The 23,931-nt window shown below is 44.4% G+C and overlaps 1 protein-coding gene and 1 pseudogene across 2 annotated transcripts; one reads left to right on the top strand and one right to left on the bottom strand.

The window, feature by feature from the left end:
* Window positions 1-1,692: 1,692 nt before the first annotated feature.
* Window positions 1,693-4,305, top strand: LOC311104327 (forkhead box protein H1-like; the record flags this gene model as incomplete). Its single annotated transcript, XM_084146141.1, has 3 exons — window positions 1,693-2,258; window positions 2,861-2,965; window positions 3,322-4,305. The coding sequence occupies exons 1-3, from the start codon at window positions 1,776-1,778 to the stop codon at window positions 4,303-4,305; spliced, it is 1,572 nt and encodes a 523-aa protein (XP_084002267.1). The 5' UTR covers window positions 1,693-1,775.
* Window positions 4,306-9,108: 4,803 nt separating this feature from the next.
* On the bottom strand, window positions 9,109-22,501 carry LOC311099883 (5-oxoprolinase-like; annotated as a pseudogene). Its single transcript has 19 exons — window positions 22,488-22,501; window positions 21,513-21,718; window positions 21,171-21,313; window positions 20,646-20,801; window positions 20,078-20,144; window positions 19,060-19,229; window positions 18,786-18,808; window positions 18,408-18,578; window positions 17,846-17,971; window positions 17,578-17,716; window positions 17,218-17,330; window positions 13,338-13,627; window positions 13,062-13,175; window positions 11,452-11,636; window positions 11,157-11,277; window positions 10,231-10,347; window positions 9,903-10,052; window positions 9,616-9,755; window positions 9,109-9,271 (listed from the first exon to the last, which is right to left on the bottom strand). The product of its transcript is annotated as a 5-oxoprolinase-like (transcript).
* Window positions 22,502-23,931: the final 1,430 nt, after the last annotated feature.

Raw genomic sequence — 23,931 nt, forward strand, 5'->3', positions numbered from 1 at the left:
TACTTTCAAATTCTGTTTGGCATGGAAAGCATGACAACAACATAATTCATAATAGGAAGCAGGAAGCATTGGTTGATTACAACCAGTTGGAAACGAGAGGTCACATTGTAGCAATTAGAACGTGTGCCAGGCAGGTGAGGACAGCATGAATGCGCCACGGTCTCCTACACCTTTCCATATCATCTTCACTCTGATTTGAAACATTTGACTGACGATTTCTACACGGTAAGATCGAAGACATGATGGTTGACATTTTTTAAAAACACTTCAGGCCTAGGCGTCATAAGACACACAATAGGCTAAAACGCCTTTCACGTTGTCATATATTATACATGTATTTATTAGAAAGTGCAATTTTCTCCCCATATTGGTCTGCTTAATTGTCTCAATGGGCCGAGTTAATTAATTGAAACTTTCACTTGGTTAGATAGCCTTCATCATAATGTGGCCTTTAACAGCTTCTGCATTACCTATATTTAAATTAAACCTGTGCATAAATCGGAACGAGATGATAGCTCGTGTTTACAAGGTGCGAATGTCCCCACCACTTGGCGACCATGGATGGCGTTGAATCGTCCATTGTGTGTCCTCGCACGCTAAATAGTAGGCCATCCCTGAAACGAGACGGGGTCAGTCTGTCTGTCAATTAAAATCTGGCTATTCCAACTTGTTTTCACGGTCTTGCTGAGAAGTAAGGGTTTGGGCATTAGCACTACATTAACTTTCACCAAAGAGACACGCAATCCCGAAACCATTCTTTCACGTTGGACTCTCACTGAATATTCTCAAGGGACTTCCTACTGTGCGCAAATAGCCTACACCCCAACTGGTGCTCTCCTGCACAGTCCCTGAGTTTTTGAGTACTCTCAAACGTTTTTATTTGCTTTTGAATAAGAACATCTATCCTAATTATGCTGACACATGCAGACTACTGTCAGTGCCTATTAGGCTAGTCTGCCTACTGTTTTATATATTTTCAGACTAGGCAATCGGCCATATTTTAATAATTACATGCAGAGCCATATATTTAGATAATACATATATAATTTATAATAGGCTACAATAACATATTGTTTTGTAATAAATATGGTCTACAGGACTGCCTATTTTTTTCCCATACAGTTACTATAGCCTAATGTGATCTTTTACTTTTTGGGCGACTAGATGACAATTTGTCACAATGGCACAACAAATCAGCAACACAATTAATGAGAAGTACGCCTAATATTTTGTATTTACATTATCTCTGTCTTCGTTCAGTGTACCTGTTTAGTGGGCCGAGGGTGTTACTACCTCAATGTTTGTATATTAGCTCTCCTATGTATATTGCTTGCCATAAATTGTTGATTGAAAAGGTACATTCAAGTGGACTGATATAAAACAACACAATTTGGATACTCTGTGGGCATATAAGAAGCTCACTCCCGTGCGCACCTGATGCGTAGAAGTTTTGGAGCACCATTGTCGAAAGGAACGCTGTATGGTAAGTGCCCTGTTGATATTTGTCCGAGGGGTTATTTATAGATTGACTGTCTTTCTCTCTCGCACACACAGAGCCCCCCTCCCCTCCCCTCCCCTCCCCTCCCCTCTCCTCTCCTCTCCTCTCATTCTGCCCGCAGATAGCGCTCAATTCTCTCCTCGATTACGCAGCGGGATTTACATGAAACTGTTAATTGTTTGCTCTTCAAATAGAGGTGGCCTGGAGCCAACAGTCTGCCAGAGGTTAAGAACCGACTCCCTCCCTCCCCCTCCTGTCCGACAGTGCAGCCCCCTGGATGATCAGCATGACAAAGCACTGGGGGGGTCAGAGCCTGCTGGCACCACTCGCTCTCTCCTACCTGCGCTCTCCTAGCCTAGGAGGCCACCACGACCATCAACTTGACTTCCAGATCCATCCTCTGATTAACACAGCGCGGAGCTCTCCAGCCCAACACGGGCCTTACTACTCGACCCAGGTGCCAGTCCAACAGCCTCCACGGCTGGAAAAGCCTGTCCCTGCCCAGTTCAGCTGGGCCACAGCGCCCATGGATAAAGCGATGCTGCCAAACCACCACGGACCGCCCGGATCATCCTACCAGCCGTCGCCCAAGCTCAACAAAGATGGGCCGATCAAGGAGGAATCTTGGGACCAGAAGAAAAATGCCAACAGTGTAAAGAAAAAAAACTATCAACGCTACCCCAAACCACCCTACTCGTACCTCGCAATGATTGCCATGGTCATCCAAAACTCTCCAGAGAAGAAGCTTACGTTGTCTGAGGTAAAGTGAGTTTGTGTGTGGACATGCGAGTTTAGAATAAATTGTACATTTTGGCCAAATTACGCACGGTTATTTGTGTCAATTTAGGCCAAATCACGCATGGTTATTTGTGTACATTTTGCTGTTTAATAATTTTTATTTTCATGTATTATTTAAGTTTCAGCAAATAAAGTTGATATACTTTATTCTTTAAAAAGTTATAATCGGGGATGCTGTCTTATCGTTCGATTGCATTAAACAGACAGAACTGTACAATCATTTGACTCTAAACAGAGTAAGCTAGTAACCTCTTGGCACACTTCAGTGACTGCCATGCTTTTCTTGTTTTGTTTTGTTAAGGATAGCAGCATACAGTGAAACCAGACACTGTGATGTATCAGCTGGAGTTGGTTGAGTTGATAAGAAATATAGTCAAGGATAGCTCTCTGTGTAGGCTATCCGTCCTACAGTTCATCTTACGTTTTGCATTATAGGCCTATGAAAAGGCTGCAATCATGTTTTCAATCATATACAGTATCTCTTTAATATAGTCTGTTAATTTGTCTGTTTAATGCAGACACCCATTGATGCAAGTTGACTCCTTTCTTATTGTCTTTCCCCAGATTCTAAAGGAGATCAGTACACTTTTCCCTTTTTTCAAAGGGAACTACAAGGGCTGGCGGGACTCGGTACGACACAACCTCTCTTCCTATGACTGCTTTGTTAAGGTGTGTCTTCTTTGTTATGTCAATCAGTGGGCTCAAAAAGGCACTCTTATCCAGAGCGACTTACAGGAGCAATTAGGGTTAAGTGCCTTGCTCAAGGGCACATATGCAGATTTTTCATCTAGTTGGCTCGGGGGTTTGAACTAGCGTCATTTCAGTTACTGGCCCAATGCGCTTAACCACTAGACTACCTGTGTAGCCTACCAAAAGCCACTGCAGTGCTTTATGAAACATTAGGTGGAGCAAATCATTCTAGCTAATTCTGAGTTGTGTGAAACTGGGGAGATCCTGTCTGACTGGTTTTCAGGTTGTACTATACTCTTGATCTCACCGCTGTCTGTCACTCCCGGTCCCTGTAGGTACTGAAGGATCCTGGGAAGCCCCAAGGGAAGGGGAACTTCTGGGCTGTGGAGGTGAGCCGGGTGCCCGTTGAGCTCCTCAAGAGGCAGAACACTGCTGTGTCACGCCAAGATGAGACCATCTTCGCCCAGGACCTCGCCCCTTACATCCTGCATGGGCACCAACATAAGCCAAATGCGCAGCCCCCGGCCCCCCCACCACCAATCATTGTTCTACCCCGAGGACCCATCACAACTCCCCCCCCCGGCCCTCCTTTCACCGCTCTACCCCCCATGCCCACCAGACAACTCTCCCCCTCTCAGGAGGACCTGTACCGGCCCAAGCTGGACTCATCCTTTGCCATCGACTCCCTTCTCCACAGCCTGAGGCCGGCCAGCGACGCAGGAGAACCCGACAGGGACAGGAACTGCTGGGGGGTGGAGCCCCACACTCGCCCCTCCCCTCCTCCATGCTCTCGCTACTCCTCCTCCGCCCGCAGCGCCTCAGCGAGCTCCGTCAGCCCCGCCTCCTCATCCGATGAGGACTGGAGGGGCGTGTCGCAGGGCGGGAAGAGGGTGCCCGAGGGCGAGGCGGGATCAGACGGGTACGAGGACTGCAGGCCCCCTCCACACAAGGCTGCCCGCCGAGGCTGCACCCCTCCCTGGGAACTTCCCACTTCATATGCCAAGTACACACCGCCCAATGCTGTGGCCCCGCCCAGCATGCGTTTTAACGGGGGCCCACTGATGCCACTGGGGATGCCTCTGTATGGTTACGGAGGGTCTCCTGTCACATCCAGCCATTTTGTAGGTCATGCCTACTGGCCCCTCTTACCCAGCGGGCACCCTCCCCTCATTATGGACCTGGACACTATGCTCCAGTCAGTACCGCCCAATAAGAGTGTGTTTGATGTGCTGGGTCCGGCCAATCAGTCATCGCACCAGTCTGCTGGTCAGTATACCCTGCAGAGCGGACCCCCTCTCAGACGGTATCCCCATTATTGACTATGACTCAAATCAAACCAGCACCAAATATATTGTAAGTGCAATGCAGGGATATGAATGACCTATTCGTACAAACTTCACTCATGGAAACAAATGTGTCCACCCTATACATTTGTAATTTCTGATTGACCGGTCATATTATTAAATGTTTACAGAAGACCAAATTGTAAATTCAAATGTTCAACCACTAACATCTACTTCAAATATACAACCACTAACATCTACTTCAAATATACAACCACTAATATCTACTTCAAATATACAACCACTAATATCTACCTCAAATATACAACCACTAACATCTACCTCAAATATACAACCACTAATATCTACCTCAAATATACAACTAATATCTACCTCATTCTTATGAAATCAGTTAATACAGGGATGTTGCACTGCCCGCGTTTGCACTATTGTATTGTCAATATGATAAAGTTTTTCTTTTAAGAAATCTCTTTTAAATGTTGCCTACCTCGGCTATTGAATGTGTTTTTTTTAGTGGATTTTTTTCCAGAGGAAAAGTATTTTCTTCCCTCTTGTTTTTATGGTTGTCTTTTGAAAAGCTTGTACAGTATTTTTAAAATGTTGTAAAACTGCACATGATGCCAGTACATTTCTTCATAGGATATGAAATAAAATGTTTTCTTTCACTCAACTGTTGGCTTTGATAGTATTCATGTAGGAAAAGCTTTTCAATATTACACGTGCTAGTTCAGTGCCGAGAGCCTTAGGAGAACAGAGAAGTTAGGTTTTCTGAGCCTCACTTAAGTGAAGAGAGAGCTCTTTTGTCTATGTGTGTGTGCTGTATTGGTCATCTTGTCTCATTGGAGCCCAGTGGATCACTGCCTCATACTCCAGGGAGGTTAAGTGTGTTTGTCCTGGTTCGAATCCAGGCTCTGTCGTAGCCGGCCGCGACCGGGAGACCCATGGGGTGGCGCACAATTGGCCCAGCGTCGTCCAGGGCAGGGGAGGGAATGGCCGGCAGGGGATGTAGCTCAGTTGGTAGAGCATGGCGTTTGCAACGCCAGGGTTGTGGGTTCGATAAAATAATGTATGTGATAACTGTAAGTCACTCTGGATAAGAGCGTCTGCTAAATGACTAAAATGTAAATGTAAATGTAGATGGTTGAACCAAAATTAAGTGTTTGTCCCAGACTTGAGATAAGCTGTCCGTAATTGGTTCAGAGTTAAAGTTCAGTGTTGAATACCTTGTATTCTTTGTCCAATAGACATGTCCCAGTGTTACAACACAAGACATTGTGATCTTAGTCTGCCTACCTGACAAAAAGCTTGAACCCCCCCCCCCAGCCAGCTCTAAAGGGCTTATTTGCATAGGGCTTACTGTGAATGGTAGCTGTTATTCTAGTCTAAAGATTGGTGTCATTTGGTTTCACTCCTAAATGTTTATCGATGTTATCGCTGTATTAGTGTACAATACTGGCTATTACTGAAGAAATACTTGTAGAGAGTCTCCAAGTCGCCTTTCCTGATGCGTAGGCAGATATCTTTACCATGTCAGTCAGGGCTGTAGCTACCACCCCGTCTCACAACCCAAGCCCACTATCAGTCAATACAGGGTGGGTGAGCGCTCAGTGGTGACTAGGGGAGGGGCTGAGTTTTAGAATTTCTCTTTGGGTGTGACTAACATTTTTACCACAGGAATTGTGATCCATAAACTTAAATTTTCTTGTCTTTGATCCGTGGTCCACAGCACCAGCTGTAAGGTCCCACGCGACTCGTTAACATCTGATTTACATCACTCTACCAACGTCCTGCTGCTGGAACATCAATGCTCACTATCTTTCAATCTACTCTCCATGCATGCCTGCCCTGGGCCTGCACCCCCTCCTCTCCTCTGCTAGTCCTCCTTCCCCGATCATCCTAGTCACTGAAAACTCTCCTCCCCCCTGTGGGGACCAGGACCTCTCAGCCCCACACCTCAACCCTCCTGCCTCTCAACCCCACCCCCCCAACCCTCCTGCCTCTCAACCCCACCCCCCCCAACCCTCCTGCCTCTCAACCCCACCCCCCCCATCCCTCCTGCCTCTCAACCCCACCCCCCCAACCCTCCTGCCTCTCAGCCCCCCCCCCCAACCCTCCTTCCTATCAGCCCCACACCCCCAACCCTCCTGCCTCTCAACCCCACCCCTCCTGCCTCTCAAACCCCCCCCCAACCCCCACTCCCCAACCCTCCTTCCTATCAGCCCCACTCCCCAACCCTCCTGTCTCTCAACCCCACTCCCCAACCTTCCTGCCTCTCAGCCCCACACGGCAACCCTCTTGCTGGGTCTCCTTATCTCTCCCAGAACACCCTGCGACTCCCTGGAATTCATATTGGAGGCTGGTTTGGGCTTTATTATTTTATAAGTTTGAGTTGAGTTAGAATGACAGATACTGTAAACCTTGACATCATGCAGGGGTTGGTGTTGTAACTGAGGCCTGTGAGGATAATCATTGTACTCATTCCCATATGGACCCCTCATGACTCTGGTTATGTTGTGTAACATTTGGGTGTCATGGTGCAGGGTTCTCCCCCCCAGACATTTCACATTTTTGTTTTAACCCTAAACTGGCACACCTGATTCAATTAGTCAACTAATCATCAAGCCTTTGACTAATTCAATCGGATGTGCCAGTTTAGGGTTAAAACTAAAATGTTAAACGTCTGGGGGAAAGGGGCAGAGGGTTGAGAAACCCCCATGTAGTGCTCTGAACACAGGGTGGCAGTGCAATAACAGGAAACATAGATGGGTCAGTCATTTTGGCTTGAAGTGTATGTGTGTGTTTGGATGAGGAGAACTACTTTCCTTGAGTCTGTGTGGTCAGGGCTGAGCTCTCACAGCAAAACAGGGTTTCCCAAACTCGGTCCTGGGGCTCTCCCCTGGGTGCACGTTTTGGTTTTTGCCCTCGCACTACACAGCTGATTCAAATAACCAACTCATAATCAAACTTTTATGATTTGAATCAGCTGTGTAGTGCTAGGACAACAACCAAAATGTGCACACAGGGGGGGGGCCCAAGACGAGGTGGGGAAACCCTGGAATAAATGACTATTTTAAATAGCATTTTATTTATTTATATATAAATAAACAAAACGGCAAGCTTTCACTGGAAGTTTTTATAAATGTATTCGCCAAACTACAGTTGTATAATAATGCAGCGATTTGTCTAAAGCAGGGGTATTCAACTCTTACCCTACGAGGTCCGGAGCCTGCTGGTTTTCTGTTCTACCTGATAATTAATTGCACACACCTGGTGTCCCAGCTCTAAATCAGTCTCTGATTAGAGGGGAACAATGAAAAAACGCAGTGGAACTGGCTTGGAGGTCCATAGTTGAGTTTGAGGGCTCTAAACACACACAAAGAACAAACCCAGGTCAGTTATTGACTGTATAGATCTGATCCACAAGTTGGCTAGTCTGTTACACCTCGACTGATTTGAAAAAGGTACAACTGAAGTGAGAGTTAAGTTTCATGTATTGTTGCTTTTACATCATGGTTAAAATCAGTTGTGATGAGAGGCAGCAGACTAGTCTAGAAGAGAGTAGACTAGATTAATAGAGATGGGCAACACAGAGTGTGTTAAACACTAAGCTTAAAGGTCTGCTCAGAGAGCGATATGTAACCTAACTTGTTCTCTAATAAATCCGCTACAGGTGACAGGATTTCCATGTATGTCTGCTCTCTGCGCAAACTCATACGGTACTGTAAGGAGCTTGCAAAGCTAGCATCCTTTTAAAAACACGACTAGTGGTTTATGACTAGTGGTATTGGATTGTTGACTACAGACTGCTGAAATAAAGGCATTGTTCATGTAATTCGATTTGAACCAAGGTCTAGAAAAAAAACAGTACAGTACTGACATGATTACATTGGAGTTTGAAATGCTCTCTCCAGCCTTCGTCGTATCCATCTTTGGCAGTGTCTCAACACACCTCTCACTCATCGTATTCATACTCGCTGTACTGGAGTTAAATGAAAAATGTAATGTTTTTTTGTATTTTTTTTGTATTCTTATAATTGCATTGTTGGTTAAGGGCTTGTAAGTAAGCATTTCACTGTAAGGTCTACACCGGTTGTATTCGGCGCATGTGACAAATACAATTTGATTTGATTGGAGATCCCTGTGGAACTATTTTTCCAGGTCTTTTCCCTCTACACCCCTGTGCCATACGGTACTCAAACACACTGCCCCTCTCTGAGAAGTTCTCATTTTTAAGAGGTCTTCCATACCCAGCTGCCTGCTTGTCCTCCCTCACCATATCCACTTCCACCAGGGGTATACAGGCAAAACATATCCTGTCAACAAAAGACACACAGATGGTCAGTTGGGTAATCAACACACACCCAGAACAAAAAATGCCAAGCCTAAACAGTACAATGCAAGAACATCCACAGGCCCATACTGTACAGTACACCACACCAACAGGCCCATATTGTACAGTACACCACACCAACAGGCCCATATTGTACAGTACACCACACCAACAGGCCCATATTGTACAGTACACCACACCAACAGGCCCATATTGTACAGTACACCACACCAACAGGCCCATATTGTACAGTACACCACACCAACAGGCCCATATTGTACAGTACACCACACCAACAGGCCCATATTGTACAGTCGTGGTCAAAAGTTTAGAGAATGACACAAATACTAATTTTCACAAAGTCTGCTGCCTCAGTTATGATGATGGCAATTTGCATATACTCCAGAATGTCATGAAGAGTGATCAGATGAATTGCAATTAATTGCCATGAAAATGAACTTAATCCCAAAAAAAACGTTTCCACTGCATTACCATGGAGACCATAGGGTCAGCTGGAGCGCCTCTGTTAGCACTGACAGGACCCCCTTGTTCCTGAATAGAAGTTTCCGGATGACCATATCGCCCCCACGGTACTCCCCTGCAGCCCCCGAGCCGGGCTGCAGGGAGAAGTGCTCCAGAACCATAGGGTACCTGAGACAGAGGAAGAGGAGGAGAAGGCATTAGGAGAGGGAGGAAGAGGAGGGAGGAGGAGATGGAGGAGGAGAAGGCATGAGGAGAGGGAGGAAGAGGAGGAGAGGGAGGAGGAGGAGGAGGAGGAGGAGAGAGAGGAAGATGAGGAGAAGGCATGAGGAGAGGGAGGAAGAGGAGGAGAGGGCATGAGGAGAGGGAGGAAGAGGAGGAGAGGGCATGAGGAGTCAGATCAACAGGACACAAGAAGAGGTGATCGCTAGCTAACTAAGTTAAGGACAAGCACTATGGAACTGAATGTAGAAATGTGAGGGGTTGAAGCCTCTCCTATAATTCCTCCCCCCCACCTCTTCTCCAGAATCTCTGGGTCGGTGATGAGTGTGTTAGTCATGTGACTGTCCAGCCTGGCCCCGCCCCTGCTCTCTCTTCCTCCCATGTCGTAGTAAGCGCTCCCCTCACTGCCAAAAGTCACATTGTTCATGCAGCCCTGACAGAGAGAAAGAGAGTGAGAAAGAGAGAGAGGGAGAGTGAGGAGGAGAGAAAAAGGAGAGTGAGGGCTGCTAACACTCATAAACATCAAGACAATTGTTATGTAACTGTGGCAGGACTGTTCAGTAACAGCTCCCTCTCCTACCTGTGAGGCGGCGCAGACCTTGTAGGCGCGGAAGATGACATCGACCACCCTCTGTGACGTCAGCACATTCCCCCCCACCACAGCGGCATTCTGGGAAGGCTAGAAGATGGAGCCGCTGGGAATGATGACTTTGACTGGAGTGAGACAGCCCTGAGACGAAGAGTGGTTTTAATGCTTTCTCAGTGTTTATCACATCATATCCTTGCATCCAAACTTCAACATTGCAGTACCAATGTCTACCACCAGAGGTCCTAGCATTTGTTTCCTATTCTAGACTTTTTTTCTGAATTGAGAATTTGTGAATTGAGAACATTGAGCCCCTACTGACCTGGTTGAGGGGGATGTCCTGGCCTACCATGCAGGCAGGCAGTAGATGCGGGCAGAGAAGTTGATGGCATGAGGGGCGTTACAGTTCCCCCACTGTGAAGTGAAACACTGCACTGCCCTGGGAGGGAGAGATGGAAGAGAGATGGTGAGGTAGAGGGAATAAAAGAAAGGAGGAATAACCAATAGAATCATATAAACAGTTCCAATCTCTCATAGACAGATCTACATAAACATAACTGGTACCGAAGAATCTGTCGGTGTAACAGTGTTGCTTCCGTCCCTCTCCTTGCCCCAACCTGGGCTCTAACCAGGGATCCTCTGAACATATCGACAACAGTCACCCACAAAAGATTGTTACCTATCACGCCACAAAAGCCATGACCCCCGCAGAGCAAGGGAAACAACTATTTCAAGGTCTCAGTGCGAGTGACGTCATCAATTAAAACTAACTAACCAGCTAGCCATTTCACACCGGTTACATTGGGGAGGAATGGCATGCGTGGGAAAACGAGCAGCAGTAGCTAGTTCGATTACGATTTCGCAGGTGTTATCATCTTTCAAATTTCGGAAGGGGAGGGGTCATTAGGCCCCTAACTTGAAAAGAGAGAGGGTGGAGCACCTTGTTCCTGTTCCGCTCATCATTCTAGCGTCTCTTCATCCCTTCTCTCAACACGTATAGACCCAGAATTTAATCAAACATCTGACCAATTACACAAGACTTTAGTTCTGGGTTAACTGAGATTAGCAATTCCTTTACAGTCCTGATGGATGGGTAGTGACCCGGTTGCCAGGTCTGTCTGTGTTTTAACCAACACTTATCTTGTGTTCGTAGGCACGCCAAACACGAAAAAGGAGTTGGCTCCAGTGTAAACAGATCTGGCGGATATATTATTACATGGATAGCATTGTATCTCCACATACATGTACCTCATTCTCGTTCATCTGGACCTGCAGTCTGATTGGTGTTCCATCGTCCATGAAGTCCTCTGCCTCCACCTTCAGGGAACCTGTCTTTAAGCATGTCTCTCACCGCCAGCTCTGTATTACTCTGGAATCACGCACATGCACGCAGAAACAGGCGCTCGCACACACACAGGTCAGATTACATAAAGACAAACACATTAGTACCTATCAACACGAATGCTGACCACTCCATTTGTAATGTGATATGAGCTAATACAGCCCAACTGAATCAAGCATCTCACAGTGATGTCCTCCTAACCTGGATGTATCCCATGTAGACCTGCACCACAGCCAGCCCATAGCCGTCAATCAACTCCCCCACTAGTGTGCTCTCTCGCTGATTGGCTGCCACTTGAGCTCACAGGTCTGACAGATTGTCATGGAGATTGCAAGTCTCAGAGCAGTCTTGGTATTGAGCTGGAGCCATGAGTGCTTCGGTTACAGCTGATAAAGAACGAGAGAGAGAGAGAGACAGATAATGAGAAAGATCAGTACAATGCCAGCCATGGAAACGTTTTTACAAACAGATTCCTGGAGTGCTCTGAATTCCTGTTGTGATGTTGTGATAATTGCTCTATAACCTGTTAGTTCATATGCCTTGCGACCGTGATAGATAGGCCTAAAGCCGACACAGTGACAGAATAAATTCAACCACACCTTTGTTTCATCACAAAACTGGAGAGCAATCTCTGTCTGGTGAAGTCCACAAAGCATATTGAATGTAACAAACAGTTACATGACCTACAGCATGGTAAAGCAAGTTAATGTTCCCAACATTTTCGGACTACTAAACAACTATTGATTTAGAACCACGGAGAGTTAATGCAAGTCGCAAAGAAAACAGGAGCTGCCTCCACTATTCCAGCACCATTTCAACTACAACATTTCAACATCATCAAATCACCTATGCTTAGTCTAATACAGTGACAACTAAAAGATCCCAAAAACAATTTAGTCCAATCAACGCACGCTAAATATGTGGCTGTCCATGGTTCTGATTTGTGTGTGTGTTCCTGCAAGTAGAAAAAACATGTTGACTCACCCAACTTGTAGAGAAACATCAATGCCGTCCTCCTCTCTTTCATGATGACGAAACAGTCTATGACTCTGTCATACAGTATAGGCTTTTATTTTTTGTTGTCCTAGGCTACCTGGCCAAAATGCTTGCTCACTAGCCTAACTTCCTTTCATGGGCAATGTTAGCTAGTTAACATTAGCCTTCTACATCTTGCTACATATTGAACTTCCATCCTCTCAGTCCAGGGGCACAATGTATTTTATGATTGAATCACAATCTCCGTTATAATCATTGGCCAGTACAGAGAATTAAGTACAGAGAATTAAATAAGTCCAAATCCCTATCTCCATCCATGGCTAATTTAGGAAAGGGGCAATTTTGGCTAGCTAGCTAGCCACCGGAGGACAACAACACAACGGGATGCAACAATTCAAGTTGTTTCTGTCGATGACGTATTTCTCTGTGATAGGAGTGAAGCCAAATCCAAACTGGCTTCCCTGACACTTTTTTTGGTGCTCCAGAACCATTCACAGTTGAGCTCACTCATTTTAGCTCAACGCTGATTGGATATTATTTTATACTTTTTTTTATCAGTGAGGCCAAATGTTCGCTGGCTTCCCTTGCATCCTCTTTATGACCAGACAGCATCAGATAGATTGCCTACACATAGAGAGACAGAGGGGCGCTGTTTCACTTGCTCCGGTGAGATACAGTACATTCAGCCTCTTGCGAACTGAAGAAACATGATAAAACACAGAGAGACAAAATATACATTGTTTTAATGTTTTTTTCTTTTTTTCTTGGTACATTTTTGGGGGAAGCCTGGCTTCCCTTGGCATCCATGAATACACGCCACTGATTATGAGTGAAACTCACCGGAGTGATGACTGAGGTCAGGGAGGTGACTGCCTCCTGCACGTGGATGGTTACGCAGAATCACATGACACTTTCCTTATGGATTTGATCTGTAGAACACAGAAAGGACAGAGAGAGATATGAGATAGAATATACTGTACTTTGGTTCCTTGCTGTCTCAACTTCCCCAAATACTTGCTTATTATGTTTAACAGACTTTGAATAAATTTTGTAAAGCAGTGCATTTTCATGTTTGCAGTGATTATCCAGACCTGGTACTGGACGGTTTCCTGCATGGCTCCCAGGTGAACAGGGATGTGAGGTGCGTTGGACACCAGGCCTCCGTCAGGGCCAAACATGGAGATGGAGGTTCTATGGAGCACCCAGGCCATCCCTGGTTACTAACTGACCTGCGATGCTCATGAAGCGATGGGAGAAGATGGAGAGCTGTACGGTGTTGAGTTCAGTTCCCAGGAGGCAGTGGGTGTCAGTGCCCACGGCGATGCACACATCAACCCCTTCTGTCAGATGGGCCACACAGCTGCGCTCCACCAGGATGGTGCTGGGAGGAAACAATCAAATGACACCGTCTAAAACAGTACTTACAGAGGAAATTACTTTTTGGTCTATAGAATGCCAGCTTCATCTAAACCAACAGATGTAATTCAGTGGCTATTTAAGGCTTAAAAACTAATCTGAATTTAGATCTGCAGTGTCATAATTTTGTTAAACATTTTTAGGAGGTAGATCAGCTTTAATATTGCAGATAGAGTGTAACTTCCATCAATGTAATTGTCTGCATCACTTCCAATCCCCCATATGTTTTTGTTTTGTTTTTTCTCTCGCATATATACATATATACAGTGGGGGAAAAAAGTATTTAGTCAGCCACCAATTGTGCAAGTTCTCCCACTTAAAAAGATGAGAGAGGCCTGTAATTTTCATCATAGGTAGATGTCAACTATGACAGACAAAATGAGGAAAAAAAATCCAGAAAATCACATTGTAGGATTTTTTATGAATTTATTTGCAAATTATGGTGGAAAATAAGTATTTGGTCAATAACAAAAGTTTCTCAATACTTTGTTATATACCCTTTGTTGGCAATGACACAGGTCAAACGTTTTCTGTAAGTCTTCACAAGGTTTTCACACACTGTTGCTGGTATTTTGGCCCATTCCTCCATGCAGATCTCCTCTAGAGCAGTGATGTTTTGGGGCTGTCGCTGGGCAACACGGACTTTCAACTCCCTCCAAAGATTTTCTATGGGGTTGAGATCTGGAGACTGGCTAGGCCACTCCAGGACCTTGAAATGCTTCTTACGAAGCCACTCCTTCGTTGCCCGGGCGGTGTGTTTGGGATCATTGTCATGCTGACAGACCCAGCCACGTTTCATCTTCAATGCCCTTGCTGATGAAAGGAGGTTTTCACTCAAAATCTCACAATACATGGCCCCATTCATTCTTTCCTTTACACGGATCAGTCGTCCTGGTCCCTTTGCAGAAAAACAGCCCCAAAGCATGATGTTTCCACCCCCATGCTTCACAGTAGGTATGGTGTTCTTTGGATGCAACTCAGCATTCTTTGTCCTCCAAACACGACGAGTTGAGTTTTTACCAAAAAGTTATATTTTGGTTTCATCTGACCATATGATATTCTCCCAATCCTCTTCTGGATCATCCAAATGCACTCTAGCAAACTTCAGACGGGCCTGGACATGTACTGGTTTAAGCAGGGGGACACGTCTGGCACTGCAGGATTTGAGTCCCTGGCGGCGTAGTGTGTTACTGATGGTAGGCTTTGTTACTTTGGTCCCAGCTCTCTGCAGGTCATTCACTAGGTCCCCCCGTGTGGTTCTGGGATTTTTGCTCACCGTTCTTGTGATCATTTTGACCCCACGGGGTGAGATCTTGCGTGGAGCCCCAGATCGAGGGAGATTATCAGTGGTCTTGTATGTCTTCCATTTCCTAATAATTGCTCCCACAGTTGATTTCTTCAAACCAAGCTGCTTACCTATTGCATATTCAGTCTTCCCAGCCTGGTGCAGGTCTACAATTTTGTTTCTGGTGTCTTTTGACAGCTCTTTGGTCTTGACCATAGTAGAGTTTGGAGTGTGACTGTTTGAGGTTGTGGACAGGCGTCTTTTATACTAATAACAAGTTCAAACAGGTGCCATTAATACAGGTAACGAGTGGAGGACAGAGGAGCCTCTTAAAGAAGAAGTTACAGGTCTGTGAGAGCCAGAAATCTTGCTTGTTTTTAGGTGACCAAATACTTATTTTCCACCATAATTTGCAAATAAATTCATTAAAAATCCTACAATGTGATTTTCCTGATTTTTTTTCTTCTCAATTTGTCTGTCATAGTTGACGTGTACCTATGATGAAAATTACAGGCCTCTCTCATCTTTTTAAGTGGGAGAACTTGCACAATTGGTGGCTGACTAAATACTTTTCCCCCCCACTGTATATACACATACATACATTTATACATACATACATACATATCCTTTAAAAATATATATATTTCCCTTTGTGAATTGAAAATAAACATCTTTGCTAAAAGTATTATTATATTATTGATCGATTGACTATGACTTTTCAGATCACCCAGTAGTGCTATCTGCAGGGTCAGCTCCATGCAAATATTGCAATCCTTCAGCCATTCCTGGACCTGTCCAGAAACAAGCTACAAATGGACAGTACCAAAACAAATGATCTAATGATTCTGTCTCTTCACAGCCAAATCTGCAGAGCTGGGAAGATTGTATCCCCCATACAAATAACATTCTGTTGGTAGCAAGAATTTGATATAATAATTTAAATGGACAAATTTAATCCGCCGTCGTTTTGAGGATCAGTTCATAAACACTATGCCATGGAATCGGTACGTCAAAAATCTCTTCCCAACTATTTTGCAATCTATATGGGACGGCTGTCAATCTTTTGGTCCTTAAATGAAACTGGTAAACTTTTTTATTTATCACAATTTTCTTTAACCAATTATGTAACTAATGCAAGGCCGACAGACAACTTCCATACTTTTTCCTCCTTCCACTTTCCTCTTCCATTTTTGCGGTAATGCTGCAATTATTTGGTTGTAATTTTGGGTAGAGCAAACATTTCCATGTGTTTTTGTTAGCTGCATGTGCGACATAACTCCACCATTCCTACCGATAATATCATTTAGGAAGATTATACCTTTTTTAAACATTTTCTCAAAAAAGAACGGTTTTCTATCAATTACTATATTAGAGTTTAACCACAATATTTGTTGCAATATTTGTTCTGTCATTTCTGGAGGATTAAATTGAAATTGCAACCAACTTTCTATGGCTTGTTTTAGAAATAGTGATATTTGGGAGATGATTTCCTTTTCAAATACCTGAAAGTGAGGGGTTGTAATCTGAATGAAGGGAAAAAGTCCCTTCTTGAACATTGGGTGAGACAATCTTACTAGTTTGCTAGAGAACCAGTTCGGTTTTAAGTATAATTTTTGTATGACTGAAGCTTTTAGTGATAGGTCTAATGCTTTAATATTTAATAATTTCTGTCCTCCTAATTCATATTCATTATATAAATAGGCCCGTTTAATTTTGTCTGGCTTGCCGTTCCAAATAAAATCGAATAGTTTTTTTCTCATATAATTAAAAAAACTGTTCGCAAGACCATAAGCAAATAGGTAAACAGAGATAAGCTTTAATATTGCAGATTGTAACTTCCATCAATGTAATTGTCTGCATCACTTCCAATCCCCCCATATGTTTCTATCTCTCTCAAATATAAATATATTTATTATTATATATATACACATACATACATACACACACACATACACATACATACATACATACATATAAATACATTCCCTTTTTTTGAAATTATTTTCCTTTATTACTTTCCAACCCCACCATCCCTCCCCTAATTGGAGTAAACTAGTGAACAACAAAGCTTAGGCCTCTACTTCCAGCTTATACATACTATATACATTTTAATGACACAGTCAATTTGACAATAATTCTATTTTGATGGTTTTTACTCCTGAACTTCCTCTACCCTCAACCTCTCCAGTGTCATTATTTGTAAATACTCCAAGGTAGCCTTGCCCTTAAGTAGCCTTGCACTTATGTCATATGGCATGAGAAACCCACACCTGTTCTTGTCTATGATGATGGCTGGATCGGGGATATTGTGGTCACATGGCAACTCTTCCCACAGGTAAACGTTGGTGTCCAGGTAACCATCCTCAAAGTAACACATGGTTATCTTAGTGATGGAAAACAGAGGATATACAGTAGTTGACTTTGAGTCCATTGTGAGGATCCCAGGATGGAGCCATACATGAAATATACTGTAATACTACCTGTTACTCACATAAAAGACAGACTGTGTGTCGGTTCACAGCCCTGTAAACACAGGCGAAAAAAGTGACATTACTTTGAGATGTACAGTACAGTAAGGAAACAGTGCGTGTGATGATTAATGACACTTTCAAAATCCCTGAGTTCTGAACCGTAGTGGCTTTGGGAAACCCATATCCCATCTTGGTGTTGGTCATAGATTTAAGGCCCGATTTCCCAGAGCCCCTGATTCTGATGTCATCAACTATGATGGGCCGGTCTGGGATGGTGAAGCCAAACTCCTTCAGGTAGCTGGGAGGAGATAGAGGTACAGAGGGAACATGAGGGTGTGAGGGTTGTACCGTTGATTATAGATTTAAGATAATTGGTTCTTATTATGTAGGAACATAATGGAGTGAGGGGAAAGGTTAATGTGCTCACCACTTAATGAAGGCAATACAGAATTCCCCAGACCTACATGACTGGGAGTTGCCAGGGTAACCTGTGGCCATTCCCATGAGCGCTCAGTCTGTTTGGTGGAGGAAAACTTCAGTGGTTATCTGGGCGCTGAAATAGAAAAAAAGATAAGAAATCATTGGTTCATTCTTAATTATAAACTGGGTGGTTCGAGCTCTGAATGCTGATTGGCTGAAAGCCATGGTATACCACGGGTATGACAAAACATTGCTCTTCTAAGTACGTTGGTAACCAGTTTATAATAGCAATAAGGCACCTCTGGGGTTTGTGATTTATGGCCAATATACCACGGCTAAGGGCTGTATCCAGGCACTCCGTGTTGCGTCGTGAATAAGAACAGCCCTTAGCCATGGTATATTGGCCATATACCACACCCCCTTGGAGCTTATTTCTTAATTATATAACAGACAATGGATAAGAGTGTGTTTGTGTGTGTGTGTGTGTGTGTGTGTGAGTGCACAATCATGTGTGTGTGTGTGTGCTCATGTGTATGTGTGCTAATGCATGTGAGTGTGTTGTGTCTGACCTGCTGAAGCCGCGGTCTCTCAGGGCCTCTGTGCAGCGCTGGGTTAGCTGGTCCACCCTGCGGTCCAGCTCAGAAAAGGAGCGAGGGTCGTAGTGCAGAAAGCAGGGCTCCTGGACTTCCTCCACCACATCAGCCAGGGCCAGGTCGTAGGCTGACAACACACCACTGTACCTGGGAGGGATAGGGAGGGACAGGGAGAGAGAGAGGGATAGAGTTCAATTGGGAGAGACAAAAGTGCATTGAAAGAGAAAATATTTGAGAATCTGCAGACAAGCAGAAAGACCATCAAGTTTCTGTTAAAAGTAAAAAAAAGTAATAAAAAGGGAAATTAATTTGAATGTTAACATAATCATACTTGAATACTAGTAAAAATCATACTTGAATACAAGTACAAACTCATACTTGGATACCAGTAAAAATCATACTTGGATACTAGTACAAAATCATACTTGGATACCAGTAAAAACTATACTTGATTACTAGTAAAAATCAGACTTGACTCTATTCCAACCAGGCAACAACAGTAGAGATTTTCACATACACTACCCTTACACACTACATACCGCACCCGGTAACACTTTACTTAACACCCAGCGTCATCACACATTATGACACGGTCATAACCATGTCATAATATGTCATAACAGCTGACATAACTAGTGGAAAGGAAATGGTTGATCTCGCGGGTGAGCTGGTGGAAGTGCTTCATGGTGTCATCGCTGGACAGAGGCTCGTCCTCTCCCGGACCAAAGATCCTGGGGAAGAAGGAGGGGAGCAGGCGGTCCAGAGCCAGGTTGGCATCCGTCACTGTCAGAGGACCACCTATGAAGATCAGACACAGATGTAGGTTACTACTCCACTAGAGCCGTATGTAAAGCAGAGTTACATGATCTCACATTTCGGTTAGAACTTGGAGTTATTCCAACTTTTTTAAACCTTCCCCCTCGGCCATCCCATCAACCTAAAGAGGGGGTAGGGAAAAACGTTGTCCGTATAGATGTTAAATGTCCATACATTTTTATCTGAGTGAGTGGAACGGATTAAAGACAGAAATCTGTATCCGGGAGAAAGGGGTAGATCGAGTCAAAGGGTAAAAGCTGGGGATGATGGGGTGTGTGATAAACGGAAAACAAAACACTGGATTAAGGTGGGAAAGAGTGTGTGAGGAAGAGGGAAGGAGAGCAGCAGAAAGGGATAGGGTTAAGTTATCTAACAGAGTAAAGGAGTGGAAAGAAGGGGAGGATGAGCGATAGAGAGAGAAAGAGAGACAGAGAGAGAGAGAGAGAGAGTGTCACGCCCTGGCTCTGGGGACTCTTAAATGTTGAGCCAGGGTGTGGATTTGCTATGTTTAGTTTTTCTATGTTTTTGTTCTAGATCGTTTGATCTATGTTGGCCAGGGTGGTTCCCAATCAGAGGCAGCTGTAGCTCGTTGTCTCTGATTGGAGACCATACTTAGGCAGCCTGTTTTGCACTAGTCTTTGTGGGATCTTGATCCGTAAAGGTTTGTTGTGTTATAACCTCAGGACTTCACTTATCGTTTGTTTGTTGTTTTGTCGTTAAGTACGTTAAATAAAAGTATGTACGCTTATCACGCTGCGCCTTGGTCCGTGTCTTCAGTCAACGATCGTGACAGAGAGAGAAAGATAAGCAGTGATGGGGAGTATTTCTACCCTTTCTGTAGTAGGCTGGTCCTGATGAGCACCAGCAGACTCTGGCCTCACTACAAACATCCCTGACCTGGGATCAGAGAGGGGAGGTATGGGGGGTCACGACTATAATGTCACATCTCCCTGTAGACTGACTGGACTACAGTGACTTCCACCACATAGACAGTCATTCCCTGAAGAAGTTATACGTTGCCATCCAATGTTTATCTACTAGCGTCATAGGTAGTAACTGTGGGTTAATGGTTTAGCTACGGAAGAACAGTCTGAGCATTACATTTACATTTTAGTAACGCTCTTATCCAGAGCGACTTACAGTTAGTGAGTGCATACATTTTTCATACTGGCCCCCCGTGGGAATCGAACCCACAACCCTGGCGTTGCAAGCGCCATGCTCTACCAACTGAGCTACAGAAGGCCCATGAGCATAAATTACAAAAGGAAAGAAAATATATTTTAGTCATTGTACTTCCAACAACAGACTGTGTACAGTCTATGTATACATACATGTATGTTGAAAGTCCATATTTATGCTGTGTTTGAACCATACTCTGTGTGACCCAGATGTCCCGACTGACCTGAAAAAGAGCCACCGCCTGCCGCTACTGTATTGATGTCTAGCTAAGGGGCCTGCAGGGTGACGGCGGCCGTGGTGGCCTCAAACACATGCTCATACTGCCCCGCGTAGCGACTCACATCCGTAGAGGTGCCTAGAGGGGGCACAGCGTATCTGTTAGGGGCATGAAGAGTGTAAAAGAGCACAAGTTCCTCCATCAGCCCAGTATTAGCGAAATGCTTTGGAATTTTGTCATCAAGGGCTTCAAAGAAGCCTTTGTCGGACATCCATCAATACCATTCCCCATTATTCTGTGTCATGCTTCCTGCTACGATGTGTGTAACCTCCTATGATCCTGTTTACTCCTTCACTTCACACCTCTCTCTCAATGTCAACAACCCCTTAACCCCTTTCCCTGTCCCCATGCTATATAGACCGCATTTGGCCCCTTCCCCCCTGCCACTCTTTAGGTGTAATTGTTGCTGTTTGCTTCCTGTCTATTATGGCTGACCTCCCCACACCCCACTTCAGATCTCGCCCCACCCCCCAATGTCGAACCCGATGACGGGCTTCTTCTCTGTCTGGCTGTAGGAGGTGATGGCGTAGCCCATCACGCCCCCGGCAGGCCCAGACAGCACTGCCCGGGTCCCACAGAAATGCTCCATGGGGGTGAGACCTCTATCAGACTACATGAAGAGAACACACATCCTACAGGAGAGAGAGGAGGGGAGTACAGCAGGTTGAGGGAGGTAGTAATTTCAAGGTGTGTATACATCAGGTGACTGTGAGAGTATGATCTCTCTGCATACTATGAGTGCTAAGTAAATACAACTACATAACATTATGCTAATAGAACAAAACACACACATGTATTTACAAAACCACAGTGACTGACTTCCAGGTGCCCCTGAAGCCAGAAGTGAAGCATTTCAAGTACTGGCGGATTTTAGGTGTTGAGGTAGGCATTGGCGCAGATGGTGTACCCACGTGGCACAGCCCTCACCATGGGCATGACCTCACAGGACAGGGACACCTGGGCGAAACCCAGCCTGCGTGCCAATGACCCCACGACCTTCTCATGGCCAGGCAACCTGACATACAGAGAGAGTCAGCTCACACATCAGTTTCATTCCATTATGTTCCTGTCCAACATACAGTACTGAGAGGCAGTCTGCAAAGTTGACTCATTAACTCATACTGCTTTGAACAGTGTTTTTTTTGTTAAGCCTTTCTGTGCACTCCCTCCTATTGAAATGTGTGTTCTGTGATTATCGGGCATGGCATTAAATCCTGAAGGTGCCTTTTCAATGTACTTACATCCAGTGACTTTAATTACTTTACAGTTTGAAACTAGGAGTTGAAAGAACCCTGTAAGTTAACAAAGTAGAAGTCCCAGAGTGGAAGGATATAAGAAAAGGGAGTAAAACTCAAGTATCTAGACGGCAGGAGAAAAGGGAGTAAAACTCAAGTATCTAGACGGCAGGAGAAAAGGGAGTAAAACTCAAGTATCTAGACGGCAGGAGAAAAGGGAGTGAAACTCAAGTATCTAGACGGCAGGAGAAAAGGGAGTAAAACTCAAGTAACTAGACGGCAGGAGAAAAGGGAGTGAAACTCAAGTATCTAGACGGCAGGAGAAAAGGGAGTAAAACTCAAGTAACTAGACGGCAGGAGAAAAGGGAGTGAAACTCAAGTATCTAGACGGCAGGAGAAAAGGGAGTAAAACTCAAGTAACTAGACGGCAGGAGAAAAGGGAGTAAAACTCAAGTATCTAGACGGCAGGAGAAAAGGGAGTGAAACTCAAGTATCTAGACGGCAGGAGAAAAGTGAGTGAAAGAGAAGGAGAGGCCCAGTTTCCTCTACCATTCTCTGTCCATGACCTTCCACTAGGCTTGGGCGATATACTGTTTATACCGACGGTATGATTTTCAATACCGTTTTAAAAAATCCCCTACTGCTTATAACTAAGTTAAGTATAAGAATAAGAAATGTAAGATGTGTCAAATAAATTATATGCAGCTCAAGGCTCCAGCTATGCATTTGGTTTGCTAACTTGCTAGCTAAGTGGCTTGATATCAAGATCAAGCTTCTTGGTTACAACAGAGACATTCAATCCCCTCCTGGATCAAGATCCCTGTTGCCTAAATTGTTTTGTGCATAAATAGCTTTGAAATAGCGCCCCTTGTGTGCACTTCCAGTAATACAGTTTACCCCGGTATGGTACAGAAACGGTATAATACCGTAGACCCCTGTACGGTACAGAAATGGTATGATACCGTAGACCCCTGTACGGTACAGACATGGTATGATATGTAGACCCCTGTACGGTACAGAAATGGTATGATACCGTAGACCCCTGTATGGTACAGATACCGTAGACCCCTGTATGGTACAGAAACGGTATGATACCGTAGACCCCTGTATGGTACAGAAATAACCGCCCATCCCTACCTTCCACATAGACCACAATTATCCAAAACCAAGAAGAACAGGCAATCTGACACTAGACCCTAGACACAGACACACACACACACACACACCACACCCCCCTAAACCTAATTTGAGGGGCGACAATGGCTAACATGACCTTAGCTACTTTTGGTAATGTCAGGTCAATTAGCTATCTGTTGAGAAAACTAAGCTGGATAGCTGAGTTAACATTGCTTTTCCAACTTATAGAAGATACATAATTTATTTTTGAGGAAAAGGGCAAGAGATGCAGCACAGCAAACACAGAGATGGTTCTTCTATTTGCAGGAGTAAGTGAATAGATATTGTGTGTGTGTGTTTACAATACAATTATTCGGCATCTAGATAGATGGGTTGGCTGACAACATCATGAAAACGATGTGTGCGCTTCCATGGGGCAGAAGTCAGCCTGTTGTTGTGATTCTGGATGGCCAGATAGCTAGCAAGAATGACAAGAAACTGCCATGTGGGGAATCATAAGTGGCTCATTTCAGCTTGTTTCATCTTGTTATTGATACCATGTCTTGTTTTGAGGTGTTGTGACTGATTTCATGTCAAGGCTAATATGGCAAAAATTCGCTAGCTAGTTAATCTACAACTGTAACTAAGTATTTGAGAGACAACAAGTGGTACTTGTGCAAATGTATTTATGTTTTCAATAAACATTGGAGACAAAATATAGCTTACATATTGTCAACAATCTAAAGCCAACCTCATCTGTTTTTCCCCATGGTTGCGCACGTCTCATTTTTGTTGCTAAACAACCAACATGTCTATAGAGACACAGAGGAGCGTACAGTAGAACATAGAGAAAGCGAGACCCAACCAAATCATGAGA

This window comes from Coregonus lavaretus (genome assembly GCF_964263955.1).
Source record: "Coregonus lavaretus genome assembly, chromosome: 2".
Classification (NCBI taxonomy): domain Eukaryota; kingdom Metazoa; phylum Chordata; class Actinopteri; order Salmoniformes; family Salmonidae; genus Coregonus; species Coregonus lavaretus.